Genomic DNA, 21,823 nt, shown 5'->3' on the forward strand with positions numbered 1-21,823 from the left:
GTACGACCTAATTATCTAAGGTAAGATAATAGAGTGACTTCCATTACGAAGGAAATTTTGTCCCGGTAGCATCTGGAAGAGGAAAATTTTTAATACGCCCCGGGGATAATCTTCCATGGGGTAGCGCGGCGGGTGCAGAGGGGGTGGGGGGGCGTCGCGAGTACACGGAGGACAAAGATGGAACAGTTGAAAGAGGAACATTAACCGTGCCACGGTGAAGAACGTTACCCGTAAAATACGCGGGTACGACAATGAAGATGGAGGCACGGGCACGGTGGATGAAATGATAATGAAAATGAAAACGGTCATATCTCTATAAACATCTCGCGTCCGCGTGGGTATATACCGTTGTAAGAAACGGAATTGCCAATTAACGAGACTCGTGTTTGCCTCGAGGAACACAGCAATCTGTTGTTTGTCGGAGAATTTCAAACTGGAACGCGGCTCGCGTTCCGTTTGCCGCCGGTACGGACTCGAAAGTTCATCGGGAACTACGTACGGTCGACGAGCAAACGGATAATTTTGTGTCAATAATACCCCGTATTCCGAAACTGTTTGATCAAACGTTTCTCGGTGATTTCTCGGTCTATAATTAACATTATCGCGCGTAAAATATTACCTCGTACCAGATTTCTTTGCCACCCCGTATATCAGCATCTATGCGGTCCCCGTGGGGGCGAATGACAACTTTTTTAATCCCCGATTCAAAGAACATAACTTCCCCGGCTCGTCAGACGCCGCTTCTTTCACGGAAAGTTGTTTCGACTTCTAAATAGATGGTAATCTACGCGAGAGAAGTCCGGCCAATATGGCGGACGTCGGTGGGGAGGAACTTTGTAGGCTAATTGGTGCAAGTTTTTAGGGGCCTCTGTGTGCCGCGCGTGGTTTTGCCTCTGGAAACAAAATCCTTTACGACTTGCTACGCCTGGCTGCTTGAGACGATCGCGTTTCGTACGTTTGTTTAACTGGGTAGTTTGTCAAAACTATTACTAATATACTCTACAGTGCGATAATGGGAACCAATGCAAAGGCACGAAAATCCAAGCGATTCTTTATAATTCGAAACGTGTAATCGTCTGGCTGTAAAAGGGACGAAAAGGTACCGTACAAATTCCCAAGAATCCGTCTGCAACGACCCAATACCATTCACCCCGAAACAATCGTGCCGTGCACATTGATACGCTTCGCGCTTCCACTCCGTCAAACGAAATTCCCAAGGCGGTTCGTGTCGTGTCGGCATAAAGCAGTGATCGCGTGTAAACGCTTCGATATCACGAGAGAACAACCTGTTACGACTAACAAAGTAGAATTGGAAAGTTTCTCGCTCGCGTACGTGGCCGTGTTCCGTCTTTGTTGCCCTCCGTAGGAAGGACGGGCGGAGGACTCGCTTCCTCGCGCGATAATGCTTCCCGGGAGACAAGCTCGTAAAGGCAGATAATTGCACGTGAAAGTGAACGTTGCTAATCCCAGCGGCGCATCGGTCGCTCGCGCTGCGAAGCTGAATTCCTCGCGTGACACGAGAAACTGGCCCGTCCGCTCGGCCCGACGCAGCCAGCTGGCCTGTGTCGAGGTCTGCAGCACGTGCAGCTCAGAATGCCGTGTGCACAGAGGCTCGAGACTCGCGAGCAACAACTTATTATACCGGCTTTTTTCGCTCGCACCTTCGTGACCCTTACCGAAAACGAAATTGAGGAATATTTATTCGCTTTCCCTCTCTGTTGTATCAGGGATCATCGAAGTGTTTCACCTTGACTGGATCTACAAGTAAGGAAAGTTCCAGTCAAATGACTCGAAAGACTCTCTGAAGTATTTTCTATTCCGTCGACGTTGTTTCAGATGAGGTTACACTTTAATCGCCACCGTGTTAGAACTGATATCAAGAGAATGATATTCAACTCTCTGTATGGGATTACAGTACGGTGCAGCTTAGATAACACGACGATCTCCTTCAAAATAGATACAAGCAATTTGTACATCTTCGGTATCGTATATCAGTGTAGAGTGTAATATGTAATATGGGCGGACGTGTGCACATGGTCGAATGCGGTTAACTTTCCGTGTTGAGTTTCGAATGTCGTCCGCGCCCTCCTCGCGCGCTGCCAGCCTTGTCGCGTTAAAGTCACTAGACAGATCTCTGTCGATGTGCACGAATCGGGATCTGGACGAACTGTAGCCAAGGTATACAGGGTGTTCCCCTGAAATCCTACCCATTTTCGAGTAAAAAATTCAGTACGGTCGGAACTTTAAACGTTAATAACTTTTTAACTGTCTCCATCAACAAATTAGTATTCTTGATTTTCGTCTTATTTTGGCTTCTAGAATCTGGCTGAACACCCTGTATAAGCCTTAAACAATTCTGACTAAACTAGGATTGCAATTGGCTGATAAATTCCAACGTTTATTGGGAGGCGTGCGATCGTCGTGCAAAAAGCGCCATCTGGCGAAGAAGCTTGGTTGCGGTTATAGGGATAATTGCAAGTAACCACATTACTGACCCGTGCTCGGGCGACACGGGGAATACATCGACAAAAAGGCCCGGTGTCCCGTAGACCTTGCGCCGAACACACGGCTAGAGATAACGCTGGTATAAAATTTGTTTAAGAGATATCATTCTCCCTGGCTTAAATCCATTCCAGGATATCTAGCCGCACGGGCGTGCCAAAACGCGTTCCTTCCGAGCCATTATTTTCGACCATATCGGCTGTTTTTAACGGGAATCCGTCTTCCCCGTGCATCTGCTGCCTCGCATGCGCCCGTTTTTTTCCCCCAGTCATTCTTTTTTTGTCGCGCGGACCGTCCGTCGAGATAGTTTTTCATACGAGCTGAAATTAGTCTCCTATGAGGAATTGCGGTTCCATCGAGAAAGATTTATCGATCTTCTCTCGTTTCTCTGCGATTACATATGTACCTTACATGCTTATTTTTAGCCGAGTAAACAAAACCCACGTGACTTGCAACAGGACCGTAACGAGAGGGGGGGATCGTGCCCCGAATGAATACGCGATAAAAATTGTACAGCTATTTATGGTAATCGAATTAACGTTTGTTTCGTCGCGTCGTAAATTCAGTGCCTGGGCAAGGCGTGCGAGCACACGATCGCGAATTAAGTCTTGAAGATAAGGAGTTAATGTATTCGTGACAAAGAGTAAATACGGTTTTTGTATCGCGTGAATTCCGCGCGTCTTCCGTGGCTCTTCCAGGATGTGGTTCTCGTCGGGCGTTTTTATCCGTGAACATGCTCGGTACACTAAACAGCCGCCGGTGCGCCGAGTGTAAAAGCTTCTCGTATTCGGTTACACGAATTACGCGGTTCGTTACGCGTCGGTTGCCGGCGGTTTTTCCTTTATTTGATCGCGGCCGCGATCCCTGCGAAGCGGGAACAAAACATTCGTACGAATATTTACACGCGTATGATATATTCAACGTTTCATCGTTGCGCCAGGAGCAGTACAGTTCCCCGTATCAATTTAAATCGATATATCCATCCGTAGCCGACGCGTGTCCTCTCTCGACTCGCCTCGTTCGAATTTCATGAATACGCAAAACCTTCTCGCGCCCCCTGCTCGGCGAACGTAAGAAGCAGCCCACTCTCGGCAGGGCGACGCCTATCGTCATAAACGACTAGGTTGTTCCAGCTTGTTTCCTTTCATTCCCGAAGAACAGTTTAGCCGATGAGTGTTCTCTCGGGGCGTTTAACTTCCACGAACCACTTTCCTCCCGGGCAAGAAGCGTGGCTGAAATGATTCCCATTGCACGGTCTCGAACCGTGGCGGATCGTCCGCTATTAATCGCAAATTATTATCTGTATCTACTTAAAATTAAACGCGTCTAGATCTCCTCCTCTTCTCTCCGTCTCTAATTTACTCGAAGGTTTTCGCCGGCGGGACTATCCCCGCGTGTTGCAGCGCCCCAACAGCTTGGGTCACGCGATGCAAACGGACCGACACCCCACACCGTGACAAAGCGGGACAGAGATAGCTCCGCGAAGGGCGAGCGGGACGCAGATTGCGCGAACTAACGAACACTACGTGTGTTTACCAAACTAAACTAACTAGGTATATAGCCGGTAAATCACGACCGATAAACCGTGTTTCGCTTCGCGAGGCGCTCATCGTCGTCTCATATACGATTAACTAGGGACATTTTTTTTTAGATTCTATCGCGAATTACTGAATTACGCGTTAAAAGTAGAACAAATGAGAAAGACTCTGTTTTTAATCCACTGCAAATATTTAAGCGTACGAACTCTAATGTACGAATCCAACTCGAGATTGTCGAATTAACAAATTCACCGGGACAGTTGGTGTTCCCTGCGAAGCGTTGCAATACTCGATTATATGATTCGAATTGTATAGAGTGTCCATTTTTATTTTCGCGTTACGGCGCGAGACACTCTGTTTGAATAAAATCGTTTAACTTTATCTGCGGCAGCAGTAAATTTTAATTAAATTTTACACGCTTCCGCGGACTAGCTTGTGTGCACGGTGAATTCGAAATTTACTTTGAACTCGAACGGACGCGGTAAAGTAATTGTAAAAGTTTAACGAATTTCATGTTACACCGGAACTGACGTCGGGGGCTCCTCTACAAAGTAAGGAAGTGTTACAGTTTTCCGTCCCGCGCGAGTCACGTGTGCTCGTGATTGAAACGTAGCGCCACAGCAATGCTATTCGTCCGTTCGAACCCTTACAACAGTGTTTCTCAAAATTCTGAGAATTTTGTACAGCCCTTCTCCTAAAATAAAATAAAATTTTTGTTGTTTTCAACGCGTTGGCTGCTACGAAGCTTACTATTTTCCTTTCGAACACTTAGGTTAAACGAACCTCGTTTTTATTAACATTTTTCTTATTCTACGGTACAATATGTTTTTGTAAACAGGGTGTTCGACCACTCCTGGGAAAAATTTTAATGGGGGATTCTAGAGGCCAAATTAGACGAAAATCAAGAATACTAATTTGTTGATTGAGGTTTCGTTTAAAGTTTCACCCGTTCTGAATTTTTTTCTCGAAAATGCGCAGGATTTCAGGGGTATGTCTATTCACCAAAAATGATTGTAATTGACCCCCACAGCTAACAATATTTTTTTCAGAACGATTTGAAATATTTTAATTTTGTCGAAAAATTTCACACCTTCTCGAATTTTTTTCTAGAAAGTGGGAAGGATTTCGAGGGTATGTTTAATGACTAAAAATTATTGTAATTGAACCTCGCAACTGAAAATAATTTTTTCAGAACGATTTGAAACTTTTCAATTTTGTCGAAAAATTTGTCTACCTATCTAATTTTTTTTCTCAAAAGTGAGTAGGATTTCGGGGTTATGTCTCTTCACCAAAAATGATCGTAATTGACCCCTCCAACTAAAAATAATTTTTCCAAAACGATTTAAAATATTTGAATTTAATTGTTAATAACTTTTTAACAAAGCCTCAGTCAAGAAATTGATATTCTTGATTTTCGTCTTATTTTGGCCTCTAGAATCCCCCATTAAAATTTTTTCCATGTGTGGCCGAACACCCTGTATAATTTTATTTCGTTCTCACCGATTTTCAATCGGGAAAAAGTAATTTTTTTTCTGGAAGTTCACGGTGTGCAGTTTGAGAACCATTGGCTTGCGCCAAGCTGTGTTGCACGGCACAAAATTACATCGAATTCCGATATCCGAGTATCCTCGAGCCCAGTATCTTACTTCAGGACTTCGAAATTTTGGAATATCTGTCACGTTGGTAACTTCGTCGATGTATCTTCTGTTGAATTGTTACAAATGGTTCGATTTAAGAAAAGAAACTGTTGGAACGCAAAAAAAAATGAAATATGGCAACTACGATTGTTCGAACATAACCTATTGTAAAAGTTCCATGCATTCTCGACCCTTTCGTGTAACTGTATTTATCGTATTGTTCTAAATAAAATATTTTTTTAAGCTGTTGTGAATTTCTACTTTTTTTTTACGAAAAGCTCCGTATCGATGTTTCGAAGGACCAATCCGATCACGAAATCGGATCAACATGTATATCGTACGAATAATTCGAACGTAGAAGCGTGCTTCATTTTTGGACGGATATGTTGAAATTCGTTATTCCTGCAAATATTTATCGTGGGCTTTCACACCCGATCGCGCGAACGAACGCATTTATATAGATCAAAGACATAAATTGCGAGAATACGTCACGTAGGATCGTTAAAATAGTAATCGTATACGAATGGGGTGCGTGTATCGAAAATTTCGACTATTCGATAGAATTTATAAATTGCTTAATAAAAATTGATTACGGTCGATGCTACTATTATACGTCATTTTAATTTTTTGTTTACGCTATTAAGGGAAACAAATCGCTTCTCTGGCCGTGGGTCATAGAAATTCGACATAAATTTCTGTTAGCATTGCAAACGCGCCCGAATGACCAAGCTTTAACGATCGCGGCGCGCGCTATTTATTAGAATTTGTTGCTCTTTGTGTCCAGTTTTTAACAGAATTATTACGATGCTAAGTAACATTTATGCTGTTCAATTTATACCTCGAATTTATGAGAATTTTTATATACGCTCGGATGACGAACATTAAACGCGAATCGTGCGAAAGTATTTCAACCAAAATAGCCATTTTACATTCTGAACGGAACTTTTTAATCAACAGGTGACGATAGAATAGATCCGATGCTTAAAATTAATCTGATCCATAACCTATAATTTATTATCGTTAAGCTCTGAACTTTTTATACTCTGAAAATATAATGTTCACAAATATCCGGCGTTGCGAGAATACAAAATATTCTTTTCGATTGTTCGGATGGCTGAAAAGTGGCAACGCTGGCCAGGACCTTCATGAACTCTGGAGAACGTAGAAGTGCAGAGTTCGTGTAGTTCGTAGAACGGCCATTTGTTGACAGCGGTCGAGGTTTGTTTCCACGAAACACGAGAGTTACCCGTATTTCTATTTTTATCTGCCGTCACGGCTGACAGGCAGATAAGTCAGTATTTTAGCGTCCCTGCAGACAGTTCGATTCCGTGGCGTGACTTGTTTTGAAAAGCTTCGTGAATCATTTAAGAATTTTATCTTTCAGCAGAGATAAGCTAGCTGATTTATTCAAAACCCAATCCCAATTTTACGAATTCAAAAATGTTTTCAAAAACATATACTTTAAGAAAATGAGAAAAGGAGAAATCGATTTTTCAAACATCCAAACCAGATTGCCCCTTTAATCCTCTGTTAGAGGTTAGGAGATTGCGAACGTGTTAGGTTAGCTTTAATGGTTTCTAAAGTATACAGGGTGTTCGGCCACCCCTGGGAAAATTTTTCTAGAGGCCAATATAAGACGAAAATCAAGAATACCAATTTGTTGATGGAGGCCTCGTTAAAAAGTTATTAACGTTTAAAGTTCCATTCGTACTGATATTTTTTTCTCGAAAATGCGCAGGATTTCGGGAGTATGTCTATTCAACAAAAATACTTGCAATCCACCCTCGTAACCGAAAATAATTTTTTTAGAACGATTTGAAATTTTTCAATTTCGTCGAAAAATTTGTCTATCTATTCGAATTTTTTTCTCGAAACTGGGTAGGATTTCGGGGGTATGTGTAATGACCAAAAATGATTGTAATTGACCCCATCAACTAAAAATAATTTTTTTAGAACGATTTGAAACTTTTCAATTTCGTCGAAAAATTTGTCTACCTTCTCGAATTTTTTTCTCGAAACTGGGTAGGATTTCAGGGGTATGTGTAATGACCAAAAATGATTGCAATTGTCCCCATCAACTAAAAATAATTTTTTTAGAACGATTTGAAACTTTTCAATTTCGTCGAAAAATTTGTTTACATACTCGAATTTTTTTCTCGAAAGTGGGTAGGATTTCGGGGGTATGTGTAATGACCAAAAATGATTGTAATTGACCCCATCAACTAAAAGTAATTTTTTTAGAACGATTTGAAACTTTTCAATTTCGTCGAAAAATTTGTCTATCTATTCGAATTTTTTTCTCGAAACTGGGTAGGATTTCGGGGGTATGTCTATTCACCAAAAATACTTGCAATGGACCCTCGCAACCGAAAATAATTTTTTCTGAACGATTTGAAATTTTTCAATTTCGTCGAAAAATTTGTCTATCTATTCGAATTTTTTTCTCGAAACTGGGTAGGATTTCGGGGGTATGTGTAATGACCAAAAATGATTGTAATTGTCCCCATCAACTAAAAGTAATTTTTTTAGAACGATTTGAAACTTTTCAATTTCGTCGAATAATTTGTCTATCTATTCGAATTTTTTTCTCGAAACTGGGTAGGATTTCGGGGGTATGTCTATTCACCAAAAATACTTGCAATGGACCCTCGCAACCGAAAATAATTTTTTCTGAACGATTTGAAACTTTTCGATTTCGTCGAAACATTTGTCTATCTATTCGAATTTTTTTCTCGAAACTGGGTAGGATTTCGGGGGTATGTCTATTCACCAAAAATACTTGCAATGGACCCTCGCAACCGAAAATAATTTTTTCTGAACGATTTGAAATTTTTCAATTTCGTCGAAAAATTTGTCTACCTATTCGAATTTTTTTCTCGAAAGTGGGTAGGATTTTGGGGGTATGTCTATTCACCAAAAATACTTGCAATGGACCCTCGCAACCGAAAATAATTTTTTCTGAACGATTTGAAATTTTTCAATTTCGTTGAAAAATTTGTCTACCTACTCGAATTTTTTTCTCGAAACTGGGTAGGATTTCGGGGGTATGTGTAATGACCAAAAATGATTGTAATTGACCCCATCAACTAAAAATAATTTTTTTAGAACGATTTGAAACTTTTCAATTTCGTCGAAAAATTTGTCTACCTACTCGAATTTTTTTCTCGAAACTGGGTAGGATTTTGGGGGTATGTGTAATGACCAAAAATGATTGTAATTGTCCCCATCAACTAAAAGTAATTTTTTTAGAACGATTTGAAACTTTTCAATTTCGTCGAATAATTTGTCTATCTATTCGAATTTTTTTCTCGAAACTGGGTAGGATTTCGGGGGTATGTCTATTCACCAAAAATGCTTATGATTGACCCCCGCTACCAAACACAATTTTTTCAGAATGATTTGAAGTTATTTAATTTTTTAATAACTTTTTAAGGGAGCCTCAATCAAGAAATAGATATTCTTGATTTTCGTCTTATTTTGGCCTCTAGAATCTCCCATTAAAATTTTTCCCAAGGGGTGGCCGAACACCCTGTTTCTACTTACGATTGTATTTAGATAAACGTAATAACGTATCAGAATTGGTTCCATTACGTTTCGTTTACCTTACACTCGTTCCGGCTGACAGGATTAAACTAGTTCAATCACGAGCTAGTTTACACCGAGCGTTTGATACGCGTACCCAAGTACTTGATTCGCATCAAACGGTCGGTGTAAATGATGATGGTGTGTCGAGATGGTGCGATGCGTCTGAAGAATGTGTATCGAACCAAAATAATACGCGTACCAAACGCCTTTGTAACGCAGTAAACACTCGTGTAGTTTACGAAGGGCGTAATTACGCACCAGCGTCGACAACTTCTTTTTCAAACTTTGACCATTGTAAATGTTCTTATATTTATCACGTAGCAATATAAAAAAGAAGTGAATTTTTCCAAAATACAAAAAGAAGAAATTCTCCTTTCCAACAATGAACGTTAAATTTATTCGTAAACTAGCCGAATTTACGAACGAGTCTAAAATTTCGATTCCGTTATTTGTAAGTAAAATTTGCCTAACTCTGTGGATACGAATGAATATCCTTGTCGACAAAGTCCTCTGGGCCCATTGTTTATCGCGATAGTGATTTCCCGTGCTTACACGTTATCTGGCGTAATCCATGCGGTGCGTTAATCATCGATTACGAGCTTAAAACCCGCATCATGCACTGTTTTGCGTGTCCCCGTGATTTTACTCGCGAGTGGTAATATCGCGGTTATTGGAAACGCGGCCTCTCAGTCATTCGAGGAAATGAAAATCACATCTGGTGTTAAATCCGTTGCGTGGAAACGACGTGACTTGATATAATTGGAGATCGACGGTCCTCTACCAATCATCATCGAAACTGACTCATCCCTTTTAGCCGGTCGAGCAATTTCCTGTTACACGCACGCTTCCCCCTGTAGCGCCGAGTCGTCTGCGTTCGAATGGCTTCCATGTAACTTCGATACTCGAAATTTAATACCGCCGACCGGTATGGCTCTATTCACGATCGATTGTTGTCGTGAAATTACGTTTTTAAATATCGGGTTACCGAAGCTATCGCGGCAGCGACTGGGGCGGCCTCTTCTAATTGTAAGTGGAGCTACGCCGACTTTGCTTCTTACTTCGTATTGGCGTTACGTGTCTTATCTTTGTCCTCTATACTCCGTGGAAGTGGTATTTCAGCGGGACCTACATTTTCCCGCGCACCCATCGAGAACAACGCCAGCTATCTTTAATTTCTCTGCTCTATGACCCGTTTATTCGTACACCAGCGTTCCGTGACTAAAATTAATAATCACGTTACATCTATATTTTCCAACTGAAATTCACTTCTTAACTCCGATCTGTCCTAAAGATAAAATACCTTCGTTCCATTTTGTTTCCTTAAATTAAAATCGCCGAACGTCGTTAACCTTAATTTTAGAGGTTACCGTGTAAAACTTCCGGCACAGATGGCGCCATATTTTCGTGTTAATCCTTTCGCGGTTGAAAACGAGCATCACGGTTTAGCGTGTGTATAATGTATCGCAAAACGCGTGTCCTTGACGGGTATTAGAACAATTTGTTGCCACGGCGTGCATTAATCACGCCCGATGACGGATTTTATTACAGTTAGAAATATTATCGTTCCAGATTATAACGCTGCGCCACGAACGTGGAAAAACAACATAGATCGCCATTCGGGCCGGATCGAATGCAATTGAATTAAACGATAGCTGTTTTCAAACTAAGTGCCACTCGTAAAATCCCCTGCAATATAAATATTCAAACGCTATCGAGGCATTTGGGGGGAAAAATGAAACAATTTATGACGAAAATATTCTGTGGATAATTCTTCGTATAGGTATATCGTTTCGCCAGTCTACGCCAGTCGTGATTCGCAAAATGAACCTCGAACGTGATTCGTAAGTTGAACATTTCTATCCCCTTCCAATTGGGGGAGGGGGAGAGTGGGAATAAATTTAATAAATTCCAATCGTTTCCATACGTACAATTTTCCTCTAACGTTTCTCGTAACGCGATTCAACGACCAATCACCGTCCGGGACGCAACGAAGGAATTAACAAGGAACATTTTTCACAGGTGTTCGCAGCATCGCGGCGCTGGGCGTGAAGGGGGAAGAACCAGCATCAGCAGCAGCAGCGTACCGCGGCGCACACACACAGAGACACACGCATTCGGAACACACACGTGCACGCGTCCCGAGGAAATGAATGGACGCGGTAACCACGAGAGCGTCCCATCCAGAAGGAACTGCACGGACTGATTCGAGGCATTAAATGTACCCTCAGGAATTCAGGTTTCGCCCGAGGCTCCCGCGAATCTGGGATGGCTTCGAGCAATGATGACATCGGATTAAGGCTGGCCGGCAAGAAGCACAGCGACGACGTTGTTTTATCGTCCGTGAAAGTAGATAGGTTTTAAATCGAGTCTCCTGTACAGGACCGAGGGAAACAGTAACGCCGTTACCGCGGCGAAAATAATCCGAGGCTTATCGAATCCCGATGATATAATGGAAGTACACGAGGCGAGGCGGTAATAGTACTCTCTCTCTAGCACCCTCCGTATTTCTCTCGCGGAGGCAACCGACTAGAGAAAATCAGGCGCCACGGGGGGGTGTCGGAAGCAACGGCGACCCGTGTGTGTGTGCACCGCGATCCGCGCCGCAGAAAAGAGGACCCTTTCACCCTTCGATGTTCGTCCGCAAATCGTTCGGAAAGTTCACCTCAAAGGTACCGCGAAAATGTAGACGCGGCCGGTGAAAGGACACCGGAGCCGTGATTTCGCGAGCGGTATTCGGGAACGTTCCAGCAGCTGCAGAAGTAAATCGACCACGAGGAGGAACCGTCCCCAAAGATCAGGCCAGTGATACACCCGGTCGCGCAAACCCAAAGGGAAATGCAACAGATGCCGATGATAAGCGCGACCGGCCCGCAACGGGGATCCACGGCGAACGTAGACTGTTGCCCCCGCCCCCGCGCGCTCGTTTAGTAATGTAATATTCGTCCCGGAACACCCGTGACACCGCTCCAGGCTGAAGGACGCGCTCAGGCCAGGAAACCAGAGATCCCTTCGAGGTAGATAACGCGCCGCGCGTCCTCCACAAGTGTCCTTACGTCGAGCACCATTTCGTCGTCGTTGTCCGCGGTTATGGAATGAACCGATGCCCGGCTGAACTTACCGGCTGTCCTTCGTGGTTCAGGTTCCACCGGCGAGCCTCGTCATGACCCCGACGATGCGTCTTCTCCTGTCGACGCTACTGCTGCTGGCACTGTCCTGCTCGCACGTGTGCACCGCGAGCGGCGACGGCGGACCCAACAGCCCGATCTTCAACCTGGACAACACCGCGCTCGAGAAGAACCTGGCGGCGATATTCATCAAGGTGGCGCACAACTCGGCGACGACGAAACGCAGCGTGCCCGCCTACGATGCCCAAGTCTCGGCCAGCACGACCCTGTCGACGGTGCCCTCGTCGTTGACCACCACCACCACGACAATGGCGACGAGCCCGTCGATGCCCCCCGCGAGGTATCCCGTTCCACGGGCGACCGTGTCGCCCGCCTTTCGCGAGTTGCCCTCCTACGCCCCTCCCTCCCGCGCCCTGTTCACGCCGCCGTTGCCGCCCGAGTATCTTCATCCGTTCGCGAACAAGCCGACCTTGAGGGGCACAAACTCCGACGCTCATTCGGGCCTCAAGAGACCGGTGCCGCCACCTAGCGGCACGCCCGCCCACGAACGGATACCCATCAGGCCCCCGGACCTTCAGGGACCGTCTCAGCTCCCGGAGAGACACTCTCATTCCAGGAACAAGCCGCTGAACACGCCCAGCAAGGAACAGAACGCGGTGGAGTCCAGCGAGCTGGACAGGCGAAACAACACCAACGAGTTCGTGCCCACTCTGCACTACCCAAGCATCTCGAGGATACTGTCGGGCAGCAACGGACGCAAACAGGATATCCCCGAGATACTTTTGAAACCGCTGCCCACGAAAACCCCGCCGCAGAACGCGCCCGTGGCGCCCACCACCGAGAAGATGACCACGCTCTCCACCACCACCGCGCGACCCTCCAGCCAGCTGGACTCCTCCAAGTCCGTCACGCAGCCGACGATCTTCAATCTGCCCAACACGAGGCGGCACGACGACGACGGCTACCACGGGCTGCGCAACGAGAACGGCTACAAGACTGAGAACATCGAGATCGTTGACACGGAGAGGCTGCCGTATCCGCAACCCCAGCCACCGGCACCGCCGCCGAAGAAGAGGCCCAACGGGCCCGACGACGATCGCGTCGTGCCGCAGGTCGACACGCACTCCCTCGAATCCACCTGGCGGATCGCCTGCTCCCTCCACGTCTACGTAGCGGCGATCATGTTCACGCTTATGGCTCTATACTCGATCTACAAGATCGTCCGTTTCAACGAGGCAACGAATCTATTGACGCAGTCGTACTTCCTGGCGATTCACCTGCTGCTCACCACCGTCTGTACCCTAAGGTGCTTTCATCTCTTCTACGACGCTTATAATCTCGGCCACTCGCTGCCGGAACCTCTGTCGCGGGTACTGATGTACCTGCCAGCCCCGTTGCTGTCCACGGCGTTCGCTACTCTGGTGCTGTACCTCGCACGGTGCTCGGAAGCGCCGGCTCTAAACAACAGGTTCGTTGGAATTATATGCCTTTTTTAAAATAAGCTGTCCAACCGTGTCTACCTTTGAAACATATTCTCATCGTATCGTTGATACCCCAACAGGTTCCTCTCGCCGGCCACGCTGGTGATGTCTTCGACGGTGCACGCGGTCCTCTGCGTCTCGTTGCACGTGTCCACGCACGTGCTCGGCTACCAGGACGAGGCGAAGATACTGCCGCTGATCTGCCAGTGCATCTACATCATCGTTTGCGTCACCCTGGGCCTGAGCTACATGTACGTGTACCGAGTGGTGCGCTCGCAGATCCACTTGGCCACCAACAAGGCGGCAGGTGCTAATCACATAGTCGGCGCGGATCCTACCACGATGGCGTTGAGCACCGCCATCACCACCAGCATCGCCACGGCGTTGTTCTTCATCCTGATGGGATTCGTCCAGCTGTACGGGATCTTCGGGAACGTTCAGGAACGGCCTCAGTCCTATCCATGGCTCTGGTGGGGCTGGCAGTTCTCGGTTAGGCTGCTGGAGCTTGCAGTGTGCGGCCTTCTCGCCTGGGTAGCCAGCTTGTCCCAGTACCCGTTACGGGAGAAGCAGATGCAACAGCACCCGGTGCACTCCGGTTTCGCTCTGTTTCCCTGCGGTAGCTCGACCTCCACCGAGAATATGGACGACGTGCTCTACCCCGCTATCTGCAGCACCAACCAGGCGATTCAGAATTACACGATGAGAACGGGGAAACAGGTTTACGACGATAGCTTCCCGCTGAACACGCTACCCGAGCATTTGAACATATCAGGTATCGGCCTCCGTCGAGCTGCAATCGAGCGTTACGACCTAAATCACCGTTTGCGCTCGTACGCGGTTCGCGATAGTTGTTGCTTTGTGTTCCTTTCGTTGTTTTAGTTTGGTTCCCTTTTTGCAATAACGACGGTCCCACGAACGTCTTACAACACTAACTTACGACACTATGTTTTACTAAAAACTATAACTGCTTCCAAACTGTTGGATAGTAGTGTACATACGTGTTATGTCGTAGAGACTTATGTTTGTTTCACGAGTTTTCCTCCCACCTTGAACCCTTCCAGATCCCACCACTGTTTGCGACAAAAACTAATAACAACCTGTACTTAGAATCCATCGTTAGTTGAAGCATTTCAAGCACTATCACTCTGCAAATGCCAGTTAAAAAGCGAGCTTCGTACTTAGATATGTCCCCTTGTTAAAAGCACACATTTAATATTATGAGTAGGCGCTCGGGGTTCTTGAAAATTTCTTTTCCGTTTCTTTTAATTATGAATGAGCACTATTGTTTCGATACAAAATAATTTTGTGCGTTTAATTGCTTTTAGTCTTAATTTAGAGATAGCCAAAAATTGATCTGATTAATGATTTATAATTGCAATCGCGAAATAATCACACTGAATCAAGTAAATGTGCACGTTTCGAAGCAACTGATACTGCATAGATTACTTTTTTTTTTTTAAGGTCATTTTGTAGAGAATCCGTGCTTGCACAATTGCACTCGGAAAGCTCGGAACTTCTGTAAAATGTTTCCTGACACATTACTCTTATCTGCGACCTTGCAGAATATAAAACAGTAAATTAGGTCGCGCAGTACAATGTGCTGTACTAGACACCGTGTCGTGTGCATTAAAGGGACAAATATGGCGCAGAATGGCACAATGATTATTTCATTCGGGTCAATTGTCTTTTAGTTTTTAAAACCACCTTTCATCGAGATGTTCTCTTTGCACTACTTTAAAAAAAAAGCTTAGAACCCCTTTAAACTATTTTCACAAAGCATATTACTCTTGTCTGCGACCTTGCAGAATGTAAAATGGTAAATTAGGTCGCATTGAACAATGTGCTGTTCTAGAGGCCGAGTCTCGAGAATTGTTCAGAACTCTCGGTTCTTACGTACCTTTTTTCTTAATGGACGTATCATTGCATCAGGATAATTTATCCCGCTGGTCCGTAAATGTTTTTAGAAGCCATTCTCTTAAAGAAAAATAAAATTTTCGCGCTCGAGATAAATCATAGATCTATTATACAGCGATAAGTAAATAATAACACATCATTTTACACTTAAAACTTTCATTCGTGCCCCCCTCTTGAATCGCGTGACGTTCTGGGAAGAGGGAGTTTGCGTCCCCACACTTTGGAAAGCACTGGTCTAACCAGAACATCGATTTTTCTTTCTTTCAACCAGTAGCTGGGTATTTCCAGAACAAAGTAATAGATGTTTTTACGACGGTTCGGTTTTTATTGGTTTAGGTTCTCGTTAAACACATAAAACAACTCTTTATATTAAAGTTAAGAAACTTTTATTAGGAAAACACAAGGTACGTAAAGAAGAACACAATTACTGTAAAGTCTATAAATATTGCCGTTGAAATATACTTCCAACGTGCTGGTTGCATTATAATGTTTTAAACTAAAATGAGGTTTTCTGCTCATCGTTCGAAGAGATGCGTTTTCTCTATTTACACGTTACCTAAGTAAAAAGTGAAACGAGATTAGCTCGGCGTTTCGTGCGTCGAAGCTCTTGCATGAATTTTTCACGTCTCGGTGATACCAACACTGATGATTATTTAACATTCTCCTTTGTGATGCACGTCGTCATAACGAAACAAAAGATTTTCCAAAACTAGTGTTACGTTCGCTGAGAATTTTGTACCGTATTTACTATACGAGCACCGATACTGTATTTCATAGTTTCCCACGTCGCGACATTGTCCTCGGTGGATTCCCCTATCCTCCAGCGTCCTCATCCCGTGTAATTATCCCTCGGAGGAACGCGGAGTTAGGTCTGGGTTACGTTCGCCTAAACGAGATACAGGGTGTTCGTCCACCACTGGGAAAAATTTTAATAGGGGATTCTAGAGGCCAAAATAAGACGAAAATCAAGAATGCCTATTTGTTGATGTTCTACCCAATTTTGAGAAAAAAGTTCGAGTAGGTAGATAAATCTTTCAACGAAATTGAAAAGTTTTAAATCGTTCTGAAAAAAATATTATTAGTTGTGGGGGTCAATTTCAATCATTTTTGGTCATTACACATACCCTCGAAATCCTACGCACTTTCGAGAAAAAAATTCCTTATCGAAAATCTAATTAAGTAACCTCAATATTTCGATGAAAAAAAAAATTTTAAATCGTTCTGAAAAAATTATTTTTAGTTGGAGGGGTCAATTACAATAATTTTTGGTGAATACACATACCTCCGAAATCCTACGCACTTTCGAGAAAAAAATTCCTTATCGAAAATCTAATTAGGTAACCTCAATATTTCGATGAAAAAAAAAAATTTTAAATCGTTCTGAAAAAATTATTTTTAGTTGGAGGGGTGAATTACAATAATTTTTGGTGAATACACATACCTCCGAAATCTCATCCACTTTCTAGAAAAAAATTCGAGAAGTTGTGAAATTTTTCGACGAAATTAAAATATTTCAAATCGTTCTGAAAAAAATATTGTTAGCTGTGGGGGTCAATTTCAATCATTTTTGGTCATTACACATACCCTCGAAATCCTACGCACTTTCGAGAAAAAAATTCATTATCGAAAATCTAATTAGGTAACCTCAATATTTCGATGAAAAAAAAAATTTTAAATCGTTCTGAAAAAAATATTGTTAGCTGTGGGGATCAATTTCAATCATTTTTGGTCATTACACATACCCTCGAAATCCTACGCACTTTCGAGAAAAAAATTCCTTATCGAAAATCTAATTAGGTAACCTCAATATTTCGATGAAAAAAAAAATTTTAAATCGTTCTGAAAAAATTATTTTTAGTTGGAGGGGTCAATTACAATAATTTTTGGTGAATACACATACCTCCGAAATCTCATCCACTTTCTAGAAAAAAATTCGAGAAGTTGTGAAATTTTTCGACGAAATTAAAATATTTCAAATCGTTCTGAAAAAAATATTGTTTGCTGTGGGGGTCAATTACAATCATTTTAGGTTATTATACATACCCCTGAAATCCTACCCAGTTTCGAGAAAAAAATTCAGGAAGTTGTGAAATTTTTCGACGAAATTAAAATATTTCAAATCGTTCTGAAAAAAATATTGTTTGCTGTGGGGGTCAATTACAATCATTTTAGGTCATTATACATACCCCTGAAATCCTACCCAGTTTCGAGAAAAAAATTCAGGAAGTTGTGAAATTTTTCGACGAAATTAAAATATTTCAAATCGTTCTGAAAAAAATATTATTAGCTGTGGGGGTCAATTACAATCATTTTTGGTGAATAGACATAACCCTGAAATCCTGCGCATTTTCGAGAAAAAAATTCAGAACTGGCGGAACTTTAAACGTTAATAACTTTGTAAGAAAGCTTCCATCAACAAATTGGTATTCTTGATTTTCGTCTTATTTTGGCCTCTAGAATCTTCCATTAAAATTTTTCCCAGAGTTGGCCGAATACTATAGCGCGCGCGAACCACGTACGAGAAATAATAACGAAGGAAAGAAAAGCCAATTCTTTTCTCCGTGGACAAAGAAGGGGTTACGGTATGCTAAATATCGTGTCGTTGTTGCAGGTACCTTCGAGAGACATTCCATTCGCAAGTCGGGCACCATGGGCCATTTCCCTCACGAAGGTCGCGGCTCGTTAAACCGGCACGGTAATGGGATCCAAACTCTGAGGAACTCCGAAAGTCGCGGCAGACACACGCCGGTGCAGGGCCTGCACGAGCAAACTCCGACCACAGGCTCGACGATGCTGGTAGCGGAGGACGGATTCGTCAGGTTCCGTAGCCTTGGCGCGGAGGACGACGAGCTGTCGGACACGCCGAGCGTGGTTGGCACCCATGGGAGAGGAAGCTCGCTGGCCGGGAGCGTGAGATTCAACGCGAGACACCCGACGCTGCAACATCAGCACCAGCATCAACACCAGCACCCCCATCAGCATCCGCATCCGCATCAGCATCAGCTTCAGCATCAACACTCGCTTCAACATCCCCATCCGAGTCAGCATCAGGCTCACCATCAGCTGTACAACAACACGTAAAGTCAAGTTGTACGGCCCCGCGTATCAGACGATAGAAATTTGTTCCCTGTTGACTCGGTGAGTCCACGCGACCTAAATGGAAATTGTAATCACCGTTGGGAGGGAAAAGATTGGGATTTCATGGGGGTTTTGCTGGGTATTTGGTCGTCAGAAGTCGTTAAAATCTCTTCTGATTTAGAGTAGCGATCGCACGTGTGATAATTGATCGTTTCTGATTGTCGATTACTGGTTTGTTTGCAGATGTTCGTCACGATCGTCAACGAAATGATAGGATGTTCCAGGGCTGTCGCGACCACGGTCTAAACTTGAAGAACTAATTTTATCTTATGCTATGTAAGATATGTCCTTGTGTATAAATACCTACTTGCCATTCGCATTTTCCTGCTTCGCATCCACGTCCAAGCCGACGAACCATTAGCCGTAAATGGCATCGATATTTATTTGACGTTCTCGATTAAGCGACGAATAAGAAGACGGAAGACGAGTGAAAAAAAGTATACGGCGAACTCGCGTTAGAGTTCTTTCTACCTGTTACGTGGGTAGTTCAGGGTATCTCGAATCTTGACCTTATATTAGGCACTTGGTACTTATTAAGGTTCATGTGATTAACGAAACGTTGTATCTCGCGAAGCCTATAGGGACAAATGCTTTCTTTCGTTTTTCCTTTCATCGAGTAGTAAGAAAACTCGGCTGTGGAACGTATCGGTACAACACGTGATTTCGGTGAATGGCACGGTGCGTAGACTCGGTCAGCTTATATCGTCGTCATCGGTACTTTCCTAATCATTCACCAGCATGGCGAACTTCAGAATGATTTAATGACGCGAACGGGACGCGCGTTTGAACGAGTAATCGGCGTCCTTTTTGTCACTCTCGTTGAGTTGTTCCAAATACAAAACAAAAAATAAACAGAAACAGAAACACTGTGCAGATTCAAAGGTACTCGCGGTGTAATTAATCACTTGTTCGACCGATACACGCGTCTCCTTCCTCGTGATTCCGCGCCCGTGCGACGGCAATACCGCCTCGCGATGGACGGGAGGAAGTATATTTTGTAATGAATAAAAAAGATGAAAAAAAAGTGGAAACTTATTCACGTGGTCCAAAACACACACACACACACATACGCGCCACGCGTTCACGCATGCATAAACACGTAACATGACACACGAAACGAGCGACTAAAAATATTTCTTGCGATTCAACGAAACACGTATCGAGCGAGTAGGATGTGTGATTCTATGCGTGGAGCCAAACGGAAAGGAGAAGACTAAAAAATAAAAAAGACTACGGGCGTTGTACAGTCGATAATAATTTATCACTCAGTCCAATTGTAAGATTTATTTAGTGGTTAAGGTTGGATTAAGAATTCCCTGTTAAATACATATATTATGTTACGTCGATGTAGCCAATACGTGCTACTGTCTTGTTCGCTTGTAGAAACGGATATCAGCGATTTCTGTTCAACGAATCCAACACGCCGAGCGATCAAGCACGTAACGATGTTCCCTCTCCGTGTCGGAGATCACGAAGGATTAAACAACTTCGCACACAGGCCAGCATTAGTTCGTTTCCTATTTTGTTTTTAATTTACTTGCGTGTACTACGCACTATTTCTGTACGCGTTTCCACCCCCATCCCTCCCTCTTCCTCCTTCTCCTTCTTTTCACCCCCCATACCTGTTCCTAAACCTGAAGGTACAAAAAACAGTACTTTCTACCTTCTTCTCAACTTCGTATATCGAGTAATAGATTTAAGCGGTCAAGCGCAGTGTATATGTTTATATGGACATTGTAAATAAGGTATACGGGCTCATCGTGAGTAGACATTATCGTTGCGATAGAATTCGTGCAGATTCTATCGGGCACGCACCCCAGGATTCGCACGTACAAAACGAAATACGCTCGTTCCGCGCCAGCGTGCGCGCGCAAGGTGACACGTCACACAATGTACACATACACAGTCGTACAGCGTATACACGTACCATCGTTCTCAGTTGTAAATGCAAGACTCGTTTTTAATTTATGCGATGAAGAAAAAAAAATAAAAAAAACGTTGTATTTATTATGTGAAACATTCCACAGCGAAAGGTGTTCAGTCTGAATGCGACCGATTTTTTTGTGGGATTTTATTGCAATTTTAGATTAACTAATAGCGCTAAAGAAAGAGGAACAACAAATGTAAATAAAAGCTTTTTTGCGAAACACCTTACATGTTTATCCTTTTATTCTCTTAAATAGCAGTAAATTTGAGGCTCGATTAATTTACAGCAACGTGGACTACTTTACACTTAAAAGAAAAGACATTTTTTAACTTTTTGCATCCGACTGCGTCGCGTTATTATTGCATTCAAGTCGGAACCCGCATTTAGCACAGTGATTGTCCAGCGCAAACTTTTAATTTTCTTCGAAGAGAAATTAATTGATTTGAACAGCGCTGCCCGAATCGAAGTTTGATACGACCGTGATCGTTCGTTTCATTGACCCTTGTTTAATTCTTAACGTCAATTAGGAAAAACGGAAGAAAGGAACATATTTGTAGGTGATTGTCCCCCACCGACCGACGTCGCGATGTAAAACAAGCAATCTTGTATAGAAGGTGCAAATATGTCAGGAATAATGTAAATAAAAAGTAATATTTAATAAAACTTATACGTTCAATCTTCTTTGTTTCGTGTACGCAATAGCAGTCTCTCTCTATATCATTTGTTGTGAAAATGTTACAAAGTTTTCTATATTTATAATCAAAATTCACAGAATCGTTTGAAATAGATATGTTCTTACGAAAATTAGCCGAAAGTGCAATGCAGGTATTGAATTAATATCGGATAAAATAAAAACAACTACGAATAAATATAGATTTCTAGACTTTTACTATTCATAAAATCAGATTTTCTGTGTTCGATTAGTTATAGTTCCTAAGATCATCGTTTTTTACAAGGTCTAATAAACTCTATACAG

At 43.2% G+C, this 21,823-nt stretch overlaps 1 protein-coding gene across 4 annotated transcripts in view; it reads left to right on the plus strand.

Moving 5' to 3' along the window:
- The window catches only part of LOC143342968 (uncharacterized), a 155,457-nt gene extending 134,011 nt beyond the window's left edge, over positions 1 to 21,446 (plus strand). For all 4 annotated transcript variants that reach the window (XM_076767339.1, XM_076767340.1, XM_076767342.1 and 1 more), the window contains 4 exons: positions 11,282 to 13,855; positions 13,949 to 14,640; positions 18,394 to 18,920; positions 19,104 to 21,446. In XM_076767339.1, coding sequence (XP_076623454.1) covers positions 12,423 to 13,855; positions 13,949 to 14,640; positions 18,394 to 18,863 — 2,595 coding nt within the window. In that variant the 5' untranslated portion in view covers positions 11,282 to 12,422 and the 3' untranslated portion in view covers positions 18,864 to 18,920; positions 19,104 to 21,446. The remainder of the gene's footprint in view (positions 1 to 11,281; positions 13,856 to 13,948; positions 14,641 to 18,393; positions 18,921 to 19,103) is intronic.
- Positions 21,447 to 21,823: the final 377 nt, after the last annotated feature.

Source organism: Colletes latitarsis, chromosome 6 (assembly GCF_051014445.1).
Source record: "Colletes latitarsis isolate SP2378_abdomen chromosome 6, iyColLati1, whole genome shotgun sequence".
Lineage (NCBI taxonomy): Eukaryota > Metazoa > Arthropoda > Insecta > Hymenoptera > Colletidae > Colletes > Colletes latitarsis.